At 40.3% G+C, this 17,740-nt stretch overlaps 1 protein-coding gene across 1 annotated transcript; it reads right to left on the bottom strand.

Annotated features, from left to right (window-relative positions):
- Nucleotides 1-1,148: 1,148 nt before the first annotated feature.
- On the bottom strand, nucleotides 1,149-15,357 carry LOC132996565 (rho guanine nucleotide exchange factor 7-like). The gene is made up of 21 exons (XM_061066865.1): nucleotides 15,274-15,357; nucleotides 14,040-14,123; nucleotides 10,328-10,412; nucleotides 9,924-10,048; nucleotides 9,637-9,841; nucleotides 8,505-8,596; nucleotides 6,978-7,072; nucleotides 6,363-6,458; nucleotides 5,742-5,864; nucleotides 5,521-5,659; nucleotides 5,291-5,350; nucleotides 4,855-5,001; nucleotides 4,621-4,707; nucleotides 4,466-4,544; nucleotides 4,183-4,313; nucleotides 3,874-4,098; nucleotides 3,651-3,744; nucleotides 3,444-3,533; nucleotides 2,282-2,378; nucleotides 1,996-2,050; nucleotides 1,149-1,786 (listed from the first exon to the last, which is right to left on the bottom strand). The coding sequence occupies exons 5-21, from the start codon at nucleotides 9,836-9,838 to the stop codon at nucleotides 1,664-1,666; spliced, it is 1,935 nt and encodes a 644-aa protein (XP_060922848.1). The 5' UTR covers nucleotides 9,839-9,841; nucleotides 9,924-10,048; nucleotides 10,328-10,412; nucleotides 14,040-14,123; nucleotides 15,274-15,357; the 3' UTR covers nucleotides 1,149-1,663.
- Between the last annotated feature and the right edge of the window lie 2,383 nt (nucleotides 15,358-17,740).

Here is a 17,740-nt window from a genome sequence, read left to right as displayed (position 1 = left end):
CAGTGGGTCCCCAGATTTACTTCATCTTCCAAAAGGCACAGGAAACTCAAAATTCTCAATATTTCTAATAAAATAAGGAACGATTGCATTGGTGGTGTTGCGTACAGCTCTCTGAAATGTCATCACTTGCTTCTAATCGCTCCCACGTTGTTTCTTAATGAAATGTCATTATTTACATTGCCAGGTTCAGACTGTATATAAAGATGGGCGACATGACCCTAAAAGCGACGCCAAACCATCTTCGACCTCATTGCCTCAGTCAATAGAGGTCATAAACCCCTCCTCCTCCATGTAAGTGGATGGGACATGGACCAACTAAAAGATCAAGTTGTATGTCAAGTATGCTTTTCTCAAAGAGGATTTACTGTGATTTAGGTAGTTCTTATCATGCTTAAGATACACTTTGTTTTTCAAACAGTTTCCATAACAGCTTGTGTTTGACAAATTATAAGAAGCTCAAAAATATGTAACACTATACGCAGATGTATTCAAGTGTTGAGCATTGCAAGGACTATTAGAGGCAGTGCTATGGTTCTTTTTTCACAATATAAGCTTACATATTTCAAGTAATAAAGAAAAGTGATATTTGGTAATATAAAACATACTGCTGGTGGACAAGATTCTGCCTAGTTTTTCTAAATTAACTGCAAAATGGTTGCAATGATGTTTCTGTTACTCTCATGCATTCTACTGCAGCTTTTGGCAGATGTACAGTTCGTTTAACTTGTAAGCTTTCTCAAATTCACACACGGGGAAATAGAGGTGAATCTGAAAGTTCAGCATTGGTCTTCTTGTTGTGTCGAGTCTGATGAAACTGGTTCTTGCAGCTCATTTGGCTCAAACACATTTCTTTTATCTTAAGATATTGCCTTCTACATGAAATCTGAAATGGAAGCTGAGCGGAAGCTGAAACTCCCTGACGGTTGATTCCTGAGAAAATCTCCCTCCAGCTTCCGTTTGACAATAACAAGTTGTTTTTGATTGGATAAATTCATATTATATCATCTTCAATTCAATTAATGGAAATAATTCACATCAGACTGAGGAATTTCATGTCATCCTGTAAAATATGAGGCCACTTATAAGTGCTGGTAATTAAAGCTTAAAAAAAAGTATTTTGTGTATCACAAATAATAATTTATAGGCATCTTTGTAAATGTTTCTTTAACATTTGGATTTGTGATTACATGGCTGCTAATCAAAAATGTCTGTTTAGTTTTTATGAAATATATAAACTCATGTATCGTTCTAATTCATGCACCAGGTCAGTTAATAAAATACTTTCCTGGCAATGGTGAAATGTTATACTTACTGCAAGAAAGTAAAAGATATAAAGAGATTTTTGTGTCCGCGCTCCAAAGGCTTAAAGAAAGTGGAAAGGAGCATGACAGGATGTGAGATCATCATGCCTACCAGCTATTTTGGCTTCACAACTTTAAAGTCAGATGTGATGGCTTTGCTGATGGCCGGCAGGCATCTTCTCTTGGTCCAGAGTGTACTATGCAGGGAATAGTGAGGGTTTAAGTGGAAACGGTGAAGAGATGTTGAATAACACAATGGAGTGTTGGCAGTTTGTGTCCACACAGGTTGAACAACATTTCACTCAGGCCATTCGGTCATTTAAAGTCACATCCTGTCCGTAATGTTTGGATCCACGTAGATCTCAGAGGTTTGTCTCGTCCCAGGTTGGGTCGTCCATGCTCTTCAGAACCCTCCTGATGACCCTCTCCATCTCCTTCCTCGCTCGCTGCTCCTCCTCCAGCGTCCTCTTCATCCTCTTATTGTCCTGTAGAAAAACCGAAGAGGAGGGGACAGTTGATGGATGAGAGAGAGGAAAAACAAGCGGGATCCATCAAGGAAAAGGAGAAAATTGGTTTTCCACTTGACTTAAAAACACACACAAATGATTTCTTACCACACAACAATCTAGATAAAGTTTAGAAATGTAAGTTTAGTAATAATCAGGTTAGTAGTGAACTAAAACTGCCCACTCACCTGTTTGAGTTCCTGAACTTCATCCTTGAGGCTGTACACAGTGTCCACCAAACTCCTGCAGGAACAACACAGCTCTGATTTACTGTGATCTACTTTACATGTGATGTACTGACACTATCCTCATTTCCTAAATCCATATAAATCATATTTATAACTTGTTAGCATTTCATATCTTTCCCTTTTCATAAAGTAATTGATATGTTGCAATTCATTTTTATGGCAACCTCTAATTTTCCATTCACTATGATTGTATTCACATATTTTGTTGTTTTTGTAGTTTCAGCACCTTTCCTCCACCACAGTCTGTCCGTTGCTCCTGGTTTCCTCCACTATGATCTTCTCCTCCTCTGGGAACAACATTTGAACGTCCTTCCTGCTGGAGCCTGATTGAAACAATGGCGACAGCGTGAGTTATCAACCCTGGGTCACACACAATACGACAGATACACAAATACATGAACATCCACACAAAGATACTTCATCATTCCAAGTGGTTGATACAGAATTAGAGGAGTAAAGTATACAGTAATATGAGGTATATATTTCCTGAAGCTATACTGATGGGAATGCACAAAGACAGCTACAACCGATGCACATGTACATAAACACACACACACACACACACACACACACACACACACACACACACACACACACACACACACACACACACACACACACACACACACACACACACACACACACACACACACACACACACACACACACACACACACACACACACACACACACACAGCAGGTGAGATGTTTTGGCTGATAAACACGTATACACATCTATCTCTACTTGGACGCTAGCTGCTTCTTCAATGTGTCTTACGAGAAAACGAGGCAGTCCTAAAACTTTGGGCTGTCCAGATACTTTCATAATCCGAGTCCTCGGATTGGTCAGAACATGGCAGGCTGCCAGGCAAACCAGCAATGGTGAGGCTGGTGTCAGCGAGTACATGGTTGTGCATGAGGTCAGTCCCTTGCCAAGCTGTGCCATTAAGTCACCAGCAGAAGACGGGAGTTTGGAACAAACCAAATTGAAATGTTGGGGGATGAGATGAGCGGAGGAGTATAAACCAAATAGGATAAAGGATTTTTTTTTTAAAGTAAACCATATTGAAACAAGGCAGAATTTATTTAAGAACATAAATATGGGATTTAAACCAGAAATTAAAACAAAGCAGTTTGGTGGGATAAAAATATTTTAAATTGAATAAAATTCAGAAACAAATAAGGGAGAAACAAGACAGCAAGGATAAAGGAGTTAATTAAAAAACAATGAAGGATGAAGGGAAGACATGAAAAGAGAGGAGAGAGAAAAACATTGTTAGGGCTGAAAGCAGAGAACAAACAGTGTCAGAAATAACACACAGAAGCTAGCAGTGTGTGAGAATGTGCAAGTGATAATGTGTACATGGTTTGTGTGCGTGTTTGCTTACTGGAGTTGAGAGTCTGTCGTGTCTTGGCGCTGGTGCAGTACGCCTCGATCACTTTCAGTATTTGAGCGTCCTCCTCTAGAGCTGCGGTGCCTGAAAGACAAGGACGGGATAGGAGGACGAGTGAGGACATGTGAGGACATGTGAGGACAAGTGAGGACGCACCGCTCGCACATAACACTGCCGTTATAAACGCAGTTATAAACGTACTCTTTCTGACAGTGAAGTCCTCTTCTGAAGGTTTCCTCTCTGGCTTCCTCTTCGGGAGCAGCTTCTTCATGTTTTTAGGACTTTTGCTCATATCCTAGGGAAAAAAGTGATTAGAATGTTAACATTTACACCCAACTCCAGAACATTTACATTGTGTTATTTCCAGCAAATTAATATTAAAGGCAGGTGTCCTGACTTATTTTAAAGTGTCATTAAACAGCACCTCCTTGATGCAGAGAGCAGCGCACGGCCGAAGCGGAGGCGCAGGGCGAAGGCAGCTCAGGCTCCAGGGTTTGGGGGTGCTCGGTGGCTCAAGGGGCCCCCACATTGGGTTGCTTCCATGAGGCGTACCATATGAGGCGGGATGGGGAAGGGTGTGGTAGGTGTGTCCGCTGCTCCCTCCACGTGACTCAGAGTGTCTGGTGGGAGTGACCGGGTGGGACGGCAACTGGAAGGAGGTGAGGACACGTTAAAGAGAGGAGCAGGTGGGTGAAGAAGTGGATGAGGATCGAGTAATGAACAAAGCACTTACTGTGTGACAGACGGACTGATGCTTGTGTGCGAGTGCGGCTGGAGTGTGTGTGTGTTTGGTGAGAAGGTCGAGCCATTCCTGTAGTGCCTGCTGAGTGTTACACGCCACCTGCATCCGCTCACTCTGAGCCCCTGTACGACAAAACACAAACATGTGAGATATTATTAAAAAAATGTTAACCTATAGCTAGAGCGTGAGATCAAATTCAACTTAGATCCTCACAGATATCGAATGCAAAGACAAATCAGAAATGTCCATTAGGTAAAAGAGAGAGAAGGCTGACCGGATATTTCAAAAGCGTTCTTCAGGTTGTCTCCGTCCTCTATTCTGGAGATGAGCATCCCTGACAGTGGCATCCTCCCCTATGCAGAAACACAGGGTTAATAAGTCGACCAGAGTTTTTGATAAGTTGAGGGTTTAAGTTCATGTGAAACGCACCTGATAGATGAATCCACTCATTCTCATGCTGGCAGATAGAACGAGCAGTGTGTGAGGGAAGAGGACGAGGTAGCGTTCGTTTGACTCCTGAAAAAACAAAAGGATAAACTGCATGAACAGAGTCGAAACGATACAATAGCCTGATGTTAAGTAATACAAAAAAAAAACAATTGTGTTTCAGATGGATAAAGATAGTATCAGGGTTTTCAGCCTCTTCAGGTTTTCTGACGGTACCTGACAGTTCTGCGTGTGGACCTTGGCCTGAGACATGTGCTGGACGGGGCCGAGGGTTCTGATGTCATCCCCCTCCCAGTTTCTGATTGGCTCCGTTAAAATCTGCAACTCCAGGTCCTTCCTCTTCCTCACCTCCTGACACTGAGCCTGAACACACACACACACACACACACACAAACAAAGAATCATACAAAGGCACAACAACTTTTTGAGATACTTTACGTTCATCTTTGTTAGTTGGTACAAATACACACACAAGTTAGGAAGTGGATTAACTTGACATCAGCAAAAGCTCTTGTTTCGGCAATTTCAATATCACTGATGTGCTAGAATAGTGGTTCAACAGGTGGTAGTGAGAAATATTGAGAAAAACAATCCAGATCAGCTACAGGTTTAACTGAATTCTGTGAAAAGCTCTTATCAGTGTGTGTCTTACTGAAAGGGTTTTGAAGGCCGCCATTGAAGCATGGAGATCAGCTCTGTCAGGGTGTTGGTCCTGAGACAAAGGCGACAAATAATAAAAAAGATTAAACATAGAAACAGAACAGAATATTTTTGTATACATGCATGGAGATCAGATCATGGTCATTGTTGTGTTACTTAATATCATCTGAATCTTGAAAACTTTGCTTGTTGGTTTATCTGAACAGACACGGACGGACTTACCTCCATGTGTCTGTCCAGTTCTTTCAGCAGCGTGGGGTATCTCTGCAGTCTGGTGAAGGGTTTACTCAGACTCGTGGTCAGAGTCAGGATCCCTGGAGTGGACGCCCCCTTTGACTCCATGTACTCCCCGAGCGCCTCACTGTCACACACATCACACTTACATTTATGTTTTCTGTCTTTGTCTCCTGCACACACAGATCTCACTCATTCTCTGACTGTACCTGTGTTGTGTGAGCACATTGACAGCAGACGGGTGGCTGGAGCAGTAGGCCACGTAGAGGATCTTCATCTGGGGAATCAGATTCAGGAAGAAACCCCCGATCTTCTGCTGGCTCTCTGGGAGTCTACACACACAACATGTCAATATTAAACTGGGAACTGCTTCTGCTGCCATTTAATCACACGTAAAGAATACACAAAGTTGCATGACATATTTAAGGACAGTGACATGAAACTGATCGTGCCTGTTGCTGCACTGCCTCTGCAAATAAGATTGTGTTACTTCAGTCTCCCACTAGATGTCTCTGTCACTACACTGACACTACATGATGCTTCCCTCAGGCCGTCTACAGTCTTTGCTGCTTTGTTTTGATGTGAACCTGGAGGGTGCATTGTTAGTTTAACAGGATGCAACACATCTGCAGGGTAGAAAGAAAACATAATAGTGGTGCATGAGTCACACTGTGGTCAGTGCTGCAAATGAGTAGGATACAAATATTATACTGACTATTTTCAATCTGCTGGTATTTCTTAAATCCATTTTAAAAGGATCTTGACCAAATCTAGAACAAATAATCAGTTAAGGGAAGATCATAGCATACAGATGAGAGGGATGAACTAACTTTGTGTGCTCCTCTAAGGACTGAACCAACATCTGCTGGAAGGTCGAGATTTCCTCCAGATTTCCTTGAATGTGACCGATGTCGACGCTGCTGAGTCTACACGGCACAGGAGGAAGAAGGAAGAGAGGAGGGTCATCATTCATAATTCAAACATTTTCTTCGAGTAATCCTGATTAATTCGTATATTGACAGATTTCTGCGTTTGAATTAAATCTTCTGTGGAATCAGCGATTTAGTATTTAGATATTAGTCAACTGCAGCCTCATCATATAGATATTTATCCTTTTATACTTGAGGGGAACTCTAATTACAAAATGGTGCCAGAAATAAATCAGATCAATCAGATCTTGTAAAAGTGCAGTATTGATTAATTATACATACTGTAGATCAATGATAAAAGCATGGCTGTAAATCATACAATGAACTATAAATATTGTCATGTGTGTATGTGTACAATACAGTATAGATGTGGTATACAGTATATGTATATGTACACTAAATTGTGGGAAGATTTTGCAGACAATTGGTATTTCAACAGATATGCTCATGTGTTTCGCTGCCTCTAAAACACGACTGTGATGAATAAAAAATAAAAAAGGGTAAAAATAACCAGACCTGTCTGTGGGGTGAAGTGAGCGCAGGTATGAGCCCAGGAGACTCTGGAGTTCTCTGGAGTATTCAGTCTCGGTTTCCAGGATGTTCTGCAGGACCTGACACACGCACACAAAGAGATAAAGACTTTAGTTTTATTTACAGTGATAGTAGAATGATACGAGTGTCCATAAAAATCCCAATTCCCATTAAATATATTAGCGCACACTCTTATGTTGAAAATCACATATATTTCTTAGGTAGGAAGTGATACACGGGAGGGCCAATCAAGCTGTCAATCACGATGTTTCAAAAAAAAAAAATCCATCAGTGTATCAAGATTGTAAACTGACAGAAAAAATCTTTGAGATAGATGCATTTTATGTGTACTTTGACTTTTTAGTTAATTTAGCAAGTGGAAATCACTCTGAGAGCAGTTTGTTTTGTTGGTGGAGGATGTATTTTGTAAAAGGCTAATGGACGGAGATATCAGATCCTCTGGGAGCTGGAACACAGTAGCTGCATAATGGGCCCTACTCTACAGGCTAATCTCTCATCAGGAATCTCACAGGAACAAGGTTTCTGCTAATGAATTGTAGCATCCTCGACCGATGTTGTAAAGGCCAGACTGCCACTGCAGCACTGAAATCAAATGAAATTAAAGCTATATTTTGTAAATTGAAAATTGATATTGATGTCAAGCGCATGAAAACATTCACAGTCAAAAAAAAGCTTTTGTCCTAAAGCTCTGAAAAGCTCTATGAGAAAAAAGGACAACAACTTCTATATTTATAATTTTTTCCTCTTTCATTTGTGTTTGGGAACAGCATTGACTTCAGGCAGGGTCTGTGAGTGTGTTAGCATATCTGTGTGTGTGTGTCTGTCTGTGTTTGAGGGACACTTGGGTACTCCAACCAAAGAATATGGACTGTCTAGCTAGAGTGACTGTGCAGCTTGTTACATTATTAAAACGCCCACACACAAACGCACACGCACACATGCACGCACGCACAAACACACATGCACACAGGCAGGAGACAACCCTGGGGCAAGGCTGCCCCAGAAACCACTGAAATGGAAGCAATAACCTACTTTACATCTGATGCACTCACACACACACATATTTATAGATGGCTTATGCAGTACTGCCATGCAGCCACCACAAATCAACACATCCCTGTACACACACACACAGAGACAAAAGCTACACGATCATTAATTGGACGTGTGGATAAAAAATAATTGATTGTAAAAGCAGACACACACACACACACATCCATTAACTTGGTTCACTCCAGCAGTCTAAGTCTAAGAGCTACATGCAGGAAATTATTTATTTAAATTTGTGGGTAATGGCATCTTCAAAAATTCAGAATTCGTTCCGATCGCATTTCAAACCTTTGCCTCATAACCTCCAAGTTCTAACCCAAAACTATTTGGAATATTAATGATAATAATCAACAGATTTTCTTGCTTGAGCATTTGAAGATTAACACACACAAGCCTACATATATGCATACACAAACATGGTCACTGAAGAATGATGCTCACCACGTTGTAGTACGTCTTACTGATGATCGTGGTGTCAAAACCCTTGGGTGGACTTTTTAGGGTCCCAGACTTTGGCTTTTCTAACGTTTTATCTGAAAGCAGAAGAAGGGTTTAAAAGGTCAGTGGCAGGAAATGGAAACAAAAATAAAGAAAAATAAATGGGTTAGGGTTGGTCATACCCTTCAGTTCACTATTGCTCTTTGGAGATATTTCAATGTAAATCCAGAGGAGTAATGACTATTTTCTAGACACGGAGTGTATTCATCTAAATCTCAATTCTGACTGAGCAGAGAAAGTAAATAGTTATTTGAAGTTGAATCTGCAACACTTAGGATGTTTTTAAAAAAACAAAGAGGACTTATTCTCTTTGTTTTTCTTTTATCCAGGAAAGTCAAGAAGTTAAAACAGGAGAAATCTTTATATTCTATTCGTCTTTATTTTGTGTAAGGTTTCTTCTTCCAAATCGAGACTAAGCCTCCCTGGTACAAGCCAGCTTTTTCTCACAAATCAAACAGCTCCCACTGAATGGTCACCACATGAATACATGTGCTGCTACTGCTCAGTACGTCGTGAGCATGGCCCTTGTTTGCTGTTGTGAAGCTTTAAGTCAGGAAGCTCCTTTCTATACAGCACCTCAGGAACTTCCTGTCATTGTGTGCTTGTGGAGCTTCCTTTCTTGTTTCCTGCCTGACACACAACTAACCAACACAATCAGACACAGGGAAGTGGCAGCCGTTGAATATTGGAGCCATTAAATCCAGAGATGAATGGGATTAAGTGTCTGAACCAAAGTAAATACTACACATGTTTGTGCTGAATTACAGTATGTTCATTAATCAGTAAGTTATTATCAGTAAGAACAGACCTGGAGTCAGGACGTGCCGTCATGATGTCCATCTTTATATTCAATCTATACAATGCATTTACATTAAAAATAACCTCTTTTTTTTTTTGCAGTGTTCTGAATAAGCTGCAGATGAAAAAAGCAGTGCACGTTTCAGGTGTTAACTTGAGACATAGAAACAAAAACAGTAACCAAACCATCTACTGGGACCAAGACTGAGAAGACAGTTCATTTTCTCCCCACTGCTCTGAAATATGATTTGGGGAAATAAACGAGGGCTTCACCCACCGCTTCCTTTCAGCTCCCGCACATAGTTACTGGGGAACCATCCGGTCTTGCCGTTGTTCGAGCCTTCCCACCAGCCCCCATCCTCCTGCCTGCTCACACTGATGATGTCACCCTTGCCGAAAGAGAGCTCGTCCTCATTGGTCTGCTGGAAGGGGAAGCGCGCCTTGAACAGCGAGTGGACACACCCACTGCCCTCCGACATGTCCTAGGAAGGAGACGGACCCCCGTCAGTGTTTGTTTTCTACCATTACTTATGAGTGGTAATTGCGGTTGTCATGGTAACTCACCAGGCTGCGGTACTGAGGCTGATGCAGTTTGGAGGAGCGACTCTGAGTGTTGAGAGAATCAAATGACTTGATCCTGGATGTTGAGGAGTGCGACACACACACACTGTCCTCAGAAACACCTATATCTGCAAATGCACAATATCCTAATAAGTAGTTTTACAAAAAAATGTAAATATCTTAAACTCACATGACATGGTAATAAAAAGCTTTTACCAAAATAAAATTACTTGAACTTGATTAGTTCTTGATATGCTTTTACACTTTAGAATTATTTCAAATAAAAAGCATTTCAAATATACATTTTTAGAGCACAATTTACTGCAAAATAAAAGCACTGCAAAGAAGAAAAGTGTGCTTCAAACCAAACACACATTGACACGTGCACAAAACATCAATAATCTTGCCTTCAGTAGCTTTGTTCAGGGCAACCAGGCAGGTCAGCACCTTGGTGAAGTTCAGCCCCTGCAGGAGGTCGCTGACCTCGAAAGGCTTAAGGAGAGAGAATCAAATAAAGAACATGAGATACGTTCAAGAACAGCGATAAGACTGTGTCGAGGGGTTCGAGGCAGGAGAGACCAAGAAAACACATTCATTATAAATTCATGGAGCAACGTCACAAAGCTTTCTGACATTTCAAAGTAAGTATCTCATGCAGGGAATGTTGTGATGGAGGAAAAGGAATCAGGCACTAGCCCTTTTATATACAATTTACCTGTGATACGACCCTGAACCCATTCGCTGACATTGGAATTATTACTTACAGTATTTTATTTGGTGTGTATATATGTTCCATATTGTTTAAGTTCCCCTCAGTGTCTCCACAGTTTCCCATTGTGGCTGTCTCTGTTTAAAAAACAGATAAGGTGTTATTCATAAGAAAATGGGTTTGTCAGCTTAAAACTGAGGAAACACCGAGTTTAGTGGAGGTTCACATCTCTGCTCCAACTGGAGTCTGGATCAGGATTACTCAAAGTCTGAGCTCCCACCTTGTAATCTCCCCATCACACACACACACACACACAAGCCATAATCAAAATACCTCTGAAGCCCCTAATCTTGTGTGTACTCCACACACTGACTGACTTTGACGCTCCCAAAGTGTGAAGGTGGAGCAACCTGAACCGTAAAAGACAAAGCTAAAATATTCTGATGAGGAACTTTACAAAAATTAAGTTAACGACAAGAATCCCTCCTTTTCTTCAAGTGAACTCCACAACAACTACAGTGTTTTTTAACGTCATCTTCGTCTAAGAAAAGATCCCTGGACGTGATACACACGTCCTGATTAACGTCAAAGCAGCGTGGACGCAACAGCTCTCACACAGTTTCCCCTCCACCACGGGCACTTAGCCAACATACACTTCGAAGCTTCTCTCCTCTTCTCCTGCAGCAGAAATATGTTACTGTTGCATGCACACGTTTTACTTGTGCTTCTTCCGAGATCAATACATTTGATTAATACTTAAATCTGACACCAAGAATGACATGAAGCACATCAGCAACAAAGACAGGCGCCTCTACAGTGCACAGATCGTTTGTATGAATGAAGAGTATTGATCTCTGGAGGAATTTAATGGGTTTGAGTGAACAAAGACCCCAAGACACAGGATGTCTCGTCAATAAACCGTCTTTTAAATGTACAAATCTTTAAATAATAATTGTTTTCTTGATTTAAGCGTCTTCCATAAGATACATAGCAATAAAAAACATAAATCACCACGTATTTTCAGGCATGTTCGTAGGGACCCTCCCCTGCATCATAGCATACTTTGACGCGTGTGATTGGTCAAACAGCTTACCTACTAACAGGGAGCGCTTGTTTTACCGCCTTAGAGGAGTCTCACTAAATGCACCAGATCAATATCTCCATCCGTTAAGGTTTAATTAATCGCAGCAGCCGAGTTTATGTTGCCGATTGTTATTGTGATTAATCGTGCAGCTCTGTTTAATCGTGGAGTCATCTGCGCTCACACTGTCCCTCATGTAGTCCACCTCCCATTGGACGGCCGGTCTGGCTCGTCCTCCGCTCGTTGCGTTGACAGTCTGGGAGAATTACTGCGCTGATGTCAGCCGGGCCGCTGGTTAATGGAGGCCTTGGCTCCCAGCAACATGGCTGACATGGCTCTAATCAACCTGATTGGAAATATCCACTGGCTTCCCGGCGTGTTGCATTACATCAGCCCACCCCCCTCCTCCCCTCCATTTCATCTTCTCATTCTCTTTTGCATTTCTCCTTTGCCACAGTTTCAAGTTGTTTTTTCAAAGCCTCTTCTCCTCATCAATAAAATTTTTGAGCTCTTAAGACAATCCTTGTTAAAAAAGCTCTGCAGCCTACGACTTCGGAGCTACACATTCTGATGTTTTTCATTATGACTCTGTGTTTTTTTTACATAAATTACATCAATAATGTGTGTGTGTATGCGTGTGTGTGTATGTGTATGCGTGTGTGTGTGTATGTGTGTGGTGTCACTTCGTACCACAGTACTCACCCGCCCCCTTTCACACCCCGTCGTGCAGGATATAAAAGTGGTTTGATCTACTGTTATGCAAACACACACCCTACATGTCCTTTTGAACTCTGATAACAACACAGATATGATTTTGATAAACACTTCTATATTGCTTTCAGCATTTCAAACGTGTCTCACAGCTTCTGTGCAGGATTATCTATTGTTGCCCACAAAGATTTAATCTAAGTTACAAAGACTTTTGACAGAACGACTAAATTTAAAAGGAAACCAATATTCAGACTACAACCTTATTCCGACATTAACACATTATTCTAATGGACTGTTCCATTCATACTGCCATTTACATGTTACAGAGCATAGTCTGATTTGCACTGAAGTGAACATTACGTCCACTGCGGCATTTATCCAACATTACACCCAAACACAGGGTATGTGTCATCAAGCAGTTAGTAACCAACACATGCTGGGAAAAGTCAAATTGGATGGTATGTATACATGTCTGTCTATATAATGTGACTAAGAACTGAACTCTACATTTCTTGATTGAATTATTGCTTATTATGGCCTTGTTCAAGTTAATATCATGAGAAAATGCTGTTTTCATGGCAGCTTCTTACTCAGATTCATGTAGAATATTGATGTCTAGGGACTACACGAAAAACTCTGCTGGAGCCAACAAACCTTATAATCCCTAATAACAACACTATCTTTGCATGTCACCATCATCATCAAGATGTAATTGAAATGCTGTGAAATCCAAATAGTAACATTTCATCAGAATTATCCAACAGATTCCCACAAACACAGCATTATTGTTCATCCTCTGCCTCTTGTTTCCATAACGACAAAGGAACTGCATCTCGTTCTCGAGCACATCAACACGTTTAACACGGCATCTTTTTTTAAACCAAGAACTGAATGTTATTAATGGGAACTCCATTTTAACTCTTTCAATAACTAAAAGTCAGAAACTACACAGTGGTTTCATGCTTTTAAACCCTTCATTTTGTAATAACAATATATATAAGGATACACACCATTTTCTTCAGTTAATAAAGTTGTACCTCTTTCTATCAGAGTAATTTGAACAAGTTTTATCTCATGGTTTTATTGATGGACAATAAAAGAGTGATTCTAACTTTTGGGTTGCCAGGTTCTTAAACACAACTAGACATTTACCTGGACCACAGGTAATAGTTATATGCAGATCTCAGTGATAAAGTACTTTATAAATAAACTCATTAACACTTAAAATGATTATAGCAGACTTCCAATATTTTTAATAAAATGAATATTTTTCCGTATCGACCCTGTAGAAGGGTTGATTAATGTAAAAGTAGCAGAAGGGAACCTGTGTTTACAAGCTGGAGTGATGGATAAACAGAAGATCAAGTGGTAAAGGTGATTTAAAATAATCTAAACGGATCATGGCTGATTACGATGAAATATCTGAGAATGATTCCCCCCCACAGCCATGTTTAGTCTCCTCAGTATAAACCGGACAAAGAGGTAAACAGAAGATAAACAAGTTGTGGAATCTGTTTTAAACAACACCTGTGATGCTGTCGATGTGGTGGAGTCTGTTTCCTGAGCCTCGTCACGTACTGAACACATTCATCAATAGGTTTTAAAGGCGTCAGCTCACCTCCACACAGAAAGAGCCGCAGCCCCTGATGAACTCTCCGATGTTCCTCTGACAGTCGCTGTCGCTCCTCGGCTCCTGGAAGAACTACACACCGGAAGTGGCGGAATTAGCATCAAAACACTGACTGCAAACATGAGTATTACACTGGGAACCAGGGTGTTTTGATGGTTTTCTGCACGGAAACAGTCTTACTGCAGGGTCTGATTGTGCACCTGCCACTTGCTGCTTGTTAAAGACAAGCTAGCCAAAGATAGAAGCAATATTTCCGGTTTAAGGCTTCAAATTAAAATATAAACAAAGACGTTTCCTAACATTTAGTTTTTAAATTTGAGCAAAAACGACATTAACCACATTACCACTTTGTATAACAGTGATTATAAACCTACATGTTTGTAGACTGGTGTGTCTTTAGCTGTGGAAGAGCTAATTAAGTAAATAAACGAGCAAAGGACGCGATCCAGTGATGCTGAAACGTTTTATGCTTTTATTTTGAAATACACGTGTCCTCAATGTGTATTGAGTTACAGCTAAGTGAGGTGAACTTGACTTGACATCCACAATCTCCCGGGGAAGTTGGATAAGCCAAAGGAGGATGTGACGTCGATAGGTTCAGAGTCCAGCTTGTGGGTGTGTGTGTGTGTGTGTGTGTGTGTGTGCGTGTGTGTGCGTGTGTGAGTGTGTGTGCCCATATTACATCTGTACAATAAAGTTGCTAGTTTGCACAACAGTAAAAAATAGTAAAATTAGTCTAGATTCAATATAAGTATTTTTTCACTTTTACTACACACATGTTTTCTCTTGTTGGCACAGGAGTCATACATATTGTGTCTCGCTACATATATTTTTAACAGTTTTAAAATATAAAAGCAAATAAACGTGCAACTGAAATAGATTGCATCAAATTAAATTAAATAACAGTTAAGGAAAGAAAATAAGAAAAATAAAGTGGAAAAGTAATGGTGAGGATAGAGTGTAGACTGCTGTGTTTCAAGAAATATAATTAGTAGTAAGAATATAAGTCTTAGTAAGTAGTATTAATATATGAATATACTATTCTTATAATTTATTTACATGTGAAAGCAATTTTTTGACAGGAACCTTACATTTATTGAGTTGCAGCCTAATTGAGTTTTGTTTGTCCTATTATGCTTTCATGTGGTTTTTCATAAGAAATAAAGCACATTTTGTATTATTTTTCATGTTTTTTTCCTCCCTCCGCCCTCCATGCACTCACTTTGTCCACCGTCCCGGGTCGGAGTCGCTCCAGCAGCCGGCACAGCACCGCTCCGTCCTGCAGGGACGTCTGGAGGAAACCCTCTGGGTCCGAGATGCTCTTCTTGGGGGACTCCAGGACCCCCAGCGTGATGAGCCACGTTACCGTCTGCTCGGCCGAATTCATGGCTGAGGGTGTGTGGTGTCCTGGATCAGCAGCAGCAGCAGCAGCAGTCTTCCTCCTCCTCCTCCTCCTCTTCCTCACTGTCTGCTCTCTCCTGGTGGTGCTTCCAGAATGAGAGAGGAGGCTCAGTCAGCTCCTCCTGGAGAGAACATCAGTCAGTCCCGTTACTCTGGGTGGATCAGCCTCTGCTATTAATAGAAAACACGCACAGAGGTGGAAATGAGAAATAAAGCAGCTTCCTTCCTTTAAAAACACTCTCATGTTCTGCACTGCTCTCTCTATCCTTCTCTCTCTCTCTATCCTTCTCTCTGTCTCTGTCTCTCTCTCTCTCTCTCTGTTTGCGCGTGCACAAAGTAGCAACAACATCAGGGTCAATGTTGCCACTGTGGGATGTGACTTCCTTTCATGACTTTCAGTTTAAAAGCCTTCACAAGTTGTTGTTCACAATGAAAACCATATAATGATTTGTATGCTGACAATACGTAAATGGGAAAACCATATTGAACTGCTTTTTTGTATTGAAAAAGAGAATTAATATTAATATGCATTTTTGTATTGCTCATTGTATGTTTATGTGTTGTTTATAGACCGCAACCTAAGTCTATTATTTCATACAAAAAGCTTAAAGTGGACTAAACAGAGGAAACTTATTACACCTTATTGGAAATAATATATAATATGTGGCACCAGAAACATTTGTAGCAATATATTTAGCCTTGGCATTGCTGTTGGATTGCCTCATTTCTTTTTAATTCGGTGCCAAATATCAATTTCCAAAAGTCTGAGAGGATACTTATCGAAGCAAGGTTGCAGTTGAAGTTAAGCTGGAATATCAGAGATATTGAAATTGTCACATAACAACACATTGTAAAATAAACATTTAACAATTTAACATCATGCCTTTTCAGTGCAGACCATTTTCTCCCCATCATTCATTTAATACTTTTACTTTGAAGGCAAAAACATTACTTCCATTTTAACTCTTCACATCTTTTAAGACTTGACATCAGTATCACAGGACGGTCCCACAGATGATTAACAGGCTAATTAATGCAGAGCTGCATTTACAAATTTACATATTTAACATGTGGCTGAAACACACGGTGTTAACTCTAACTTTATCTTTTTTATACATACAATCCTAATTGTGACAACTGACAAGTTGCGATAACAATTACGGGTTAACTCTGATTATTGCAAATCCATATACCAATTAATACATTTAGTTATAATGGACAAGCTTTCAGAATTTTTAAACAAAGCACATAGAGACTAATAACATGGAGAAAAAGAAAAAGACTATATTCAAGAACAATGAAAAGAGAGGAACATAAAAAGCTAAACAACAAGAAGATCTGAAAGTGGTGCTCAACATGAACTGTGGGGTCTGGGCTGTTAACCAGAAGCTAACAGGGTGGGGGTTGTGGGTTTGAAAACTTTGTACACAAAGCCCAACAGGATGTTCACTTTTACGAGTAAAATATATAAATATGTGAATTAGCAATACAATAAAAGAGAGAAGAATGATGAAATTGATGTGAATAATAAATGATGGCATCCAAATCTTCACTCCTCCACCACCAACATCATCGAATCCTAAGGAGATTTGTTATGAATATGTTTCAGACTTCCTAAAGTTCATCTATATTTCTGCATAACTCAACCAGCTGCCAGCTTCATGATATTATATGATCACAAACAGGATCAAACTATTTCATAACAAATGGTTGTGGGCTTTTCGCAAGGGGAAAACAAGCTGTGACTTTTATTTCCACCAGTGGTTGTGGCTCCTGTAACACATCAGCATGTTCTTCCTGCAAACGTGACCCAATTCTCACACATCGACTCAGACACAGTCGTCAACCGGTGATTCAAAGTCAAGAGAGGCAGAACGAAACCATTCAGGTGTAACGTGAAACCAGGGGGAGAGAGGACTCGTGGTCAGACCCCCGCCGACATAGGAAATACACAATGTGGGTCATTAATAATGTTTTCCATTTCAAAGAACGTTTTATTTGTTGATCTGAAGATTTAAAGAATAAAATACAGTGAGGTGGAGGTGTCGTGCCTGGATAAAGTCAATCTAATCTGATGGGATACTTCTGGTGTATTGTGATGCTTCAATGACAGCATTGTATGATAACACAAAAAAGTGTGTTTATTACGTGTTTTCTGTTTAATTATTACCTCTTTGTGTAAGCCTCCAGTGTTTTCCCCTGTGTGCTTTTTTGTTTTTTAGTTTTGACTTTTGAGATTCCTGCGTTTGTTGTTATTTTTCTGTCAAAGACATTCACCTATCAAAAGG

The sequence above is a fragment of the Limanda limanda genome, chromosome 23 (genome assembly GCF_963576545.1).
Source record: "Limanda limanda chromosome 23, fLimLim1.1, whole genome shotgun sequence".
NCBI lineage: Eukaryota > Metazoa > Chordata > Actinopteri > Pleuronectiformes > Pleuronectidae > Limanda > Limanda limanda.
This window is presented reverse-complemented; position numbering and strand designations above follow the sequence as displayed.

Excerpts from the sequence above, each read along its gene's own strand:
- LOC132996565 (XM_061066865.1), bottom strand. The coding sequence starts at position 9,838 with ATGTCGGAGGGCAGTGGGTGTGTCCACTCGCTGTTCAAGGCGCGCTTC. Across the intron at positions 6,459-6,977 it reads TCACTTCACCCCACAGACAG|ACTCAGCAGCGTCGACATCG; the intron begins GTCTGGTTATTT and ends TGTGCCGTGTAG. Across the intron at positions 5,002-5,290 it reads CGGCCTTCAAAACCCTTTCA|GCTCAGTGTCAGGAGGTGAG; the intron begins GTAAGACACACA and ends GTGTGTGTTCAG.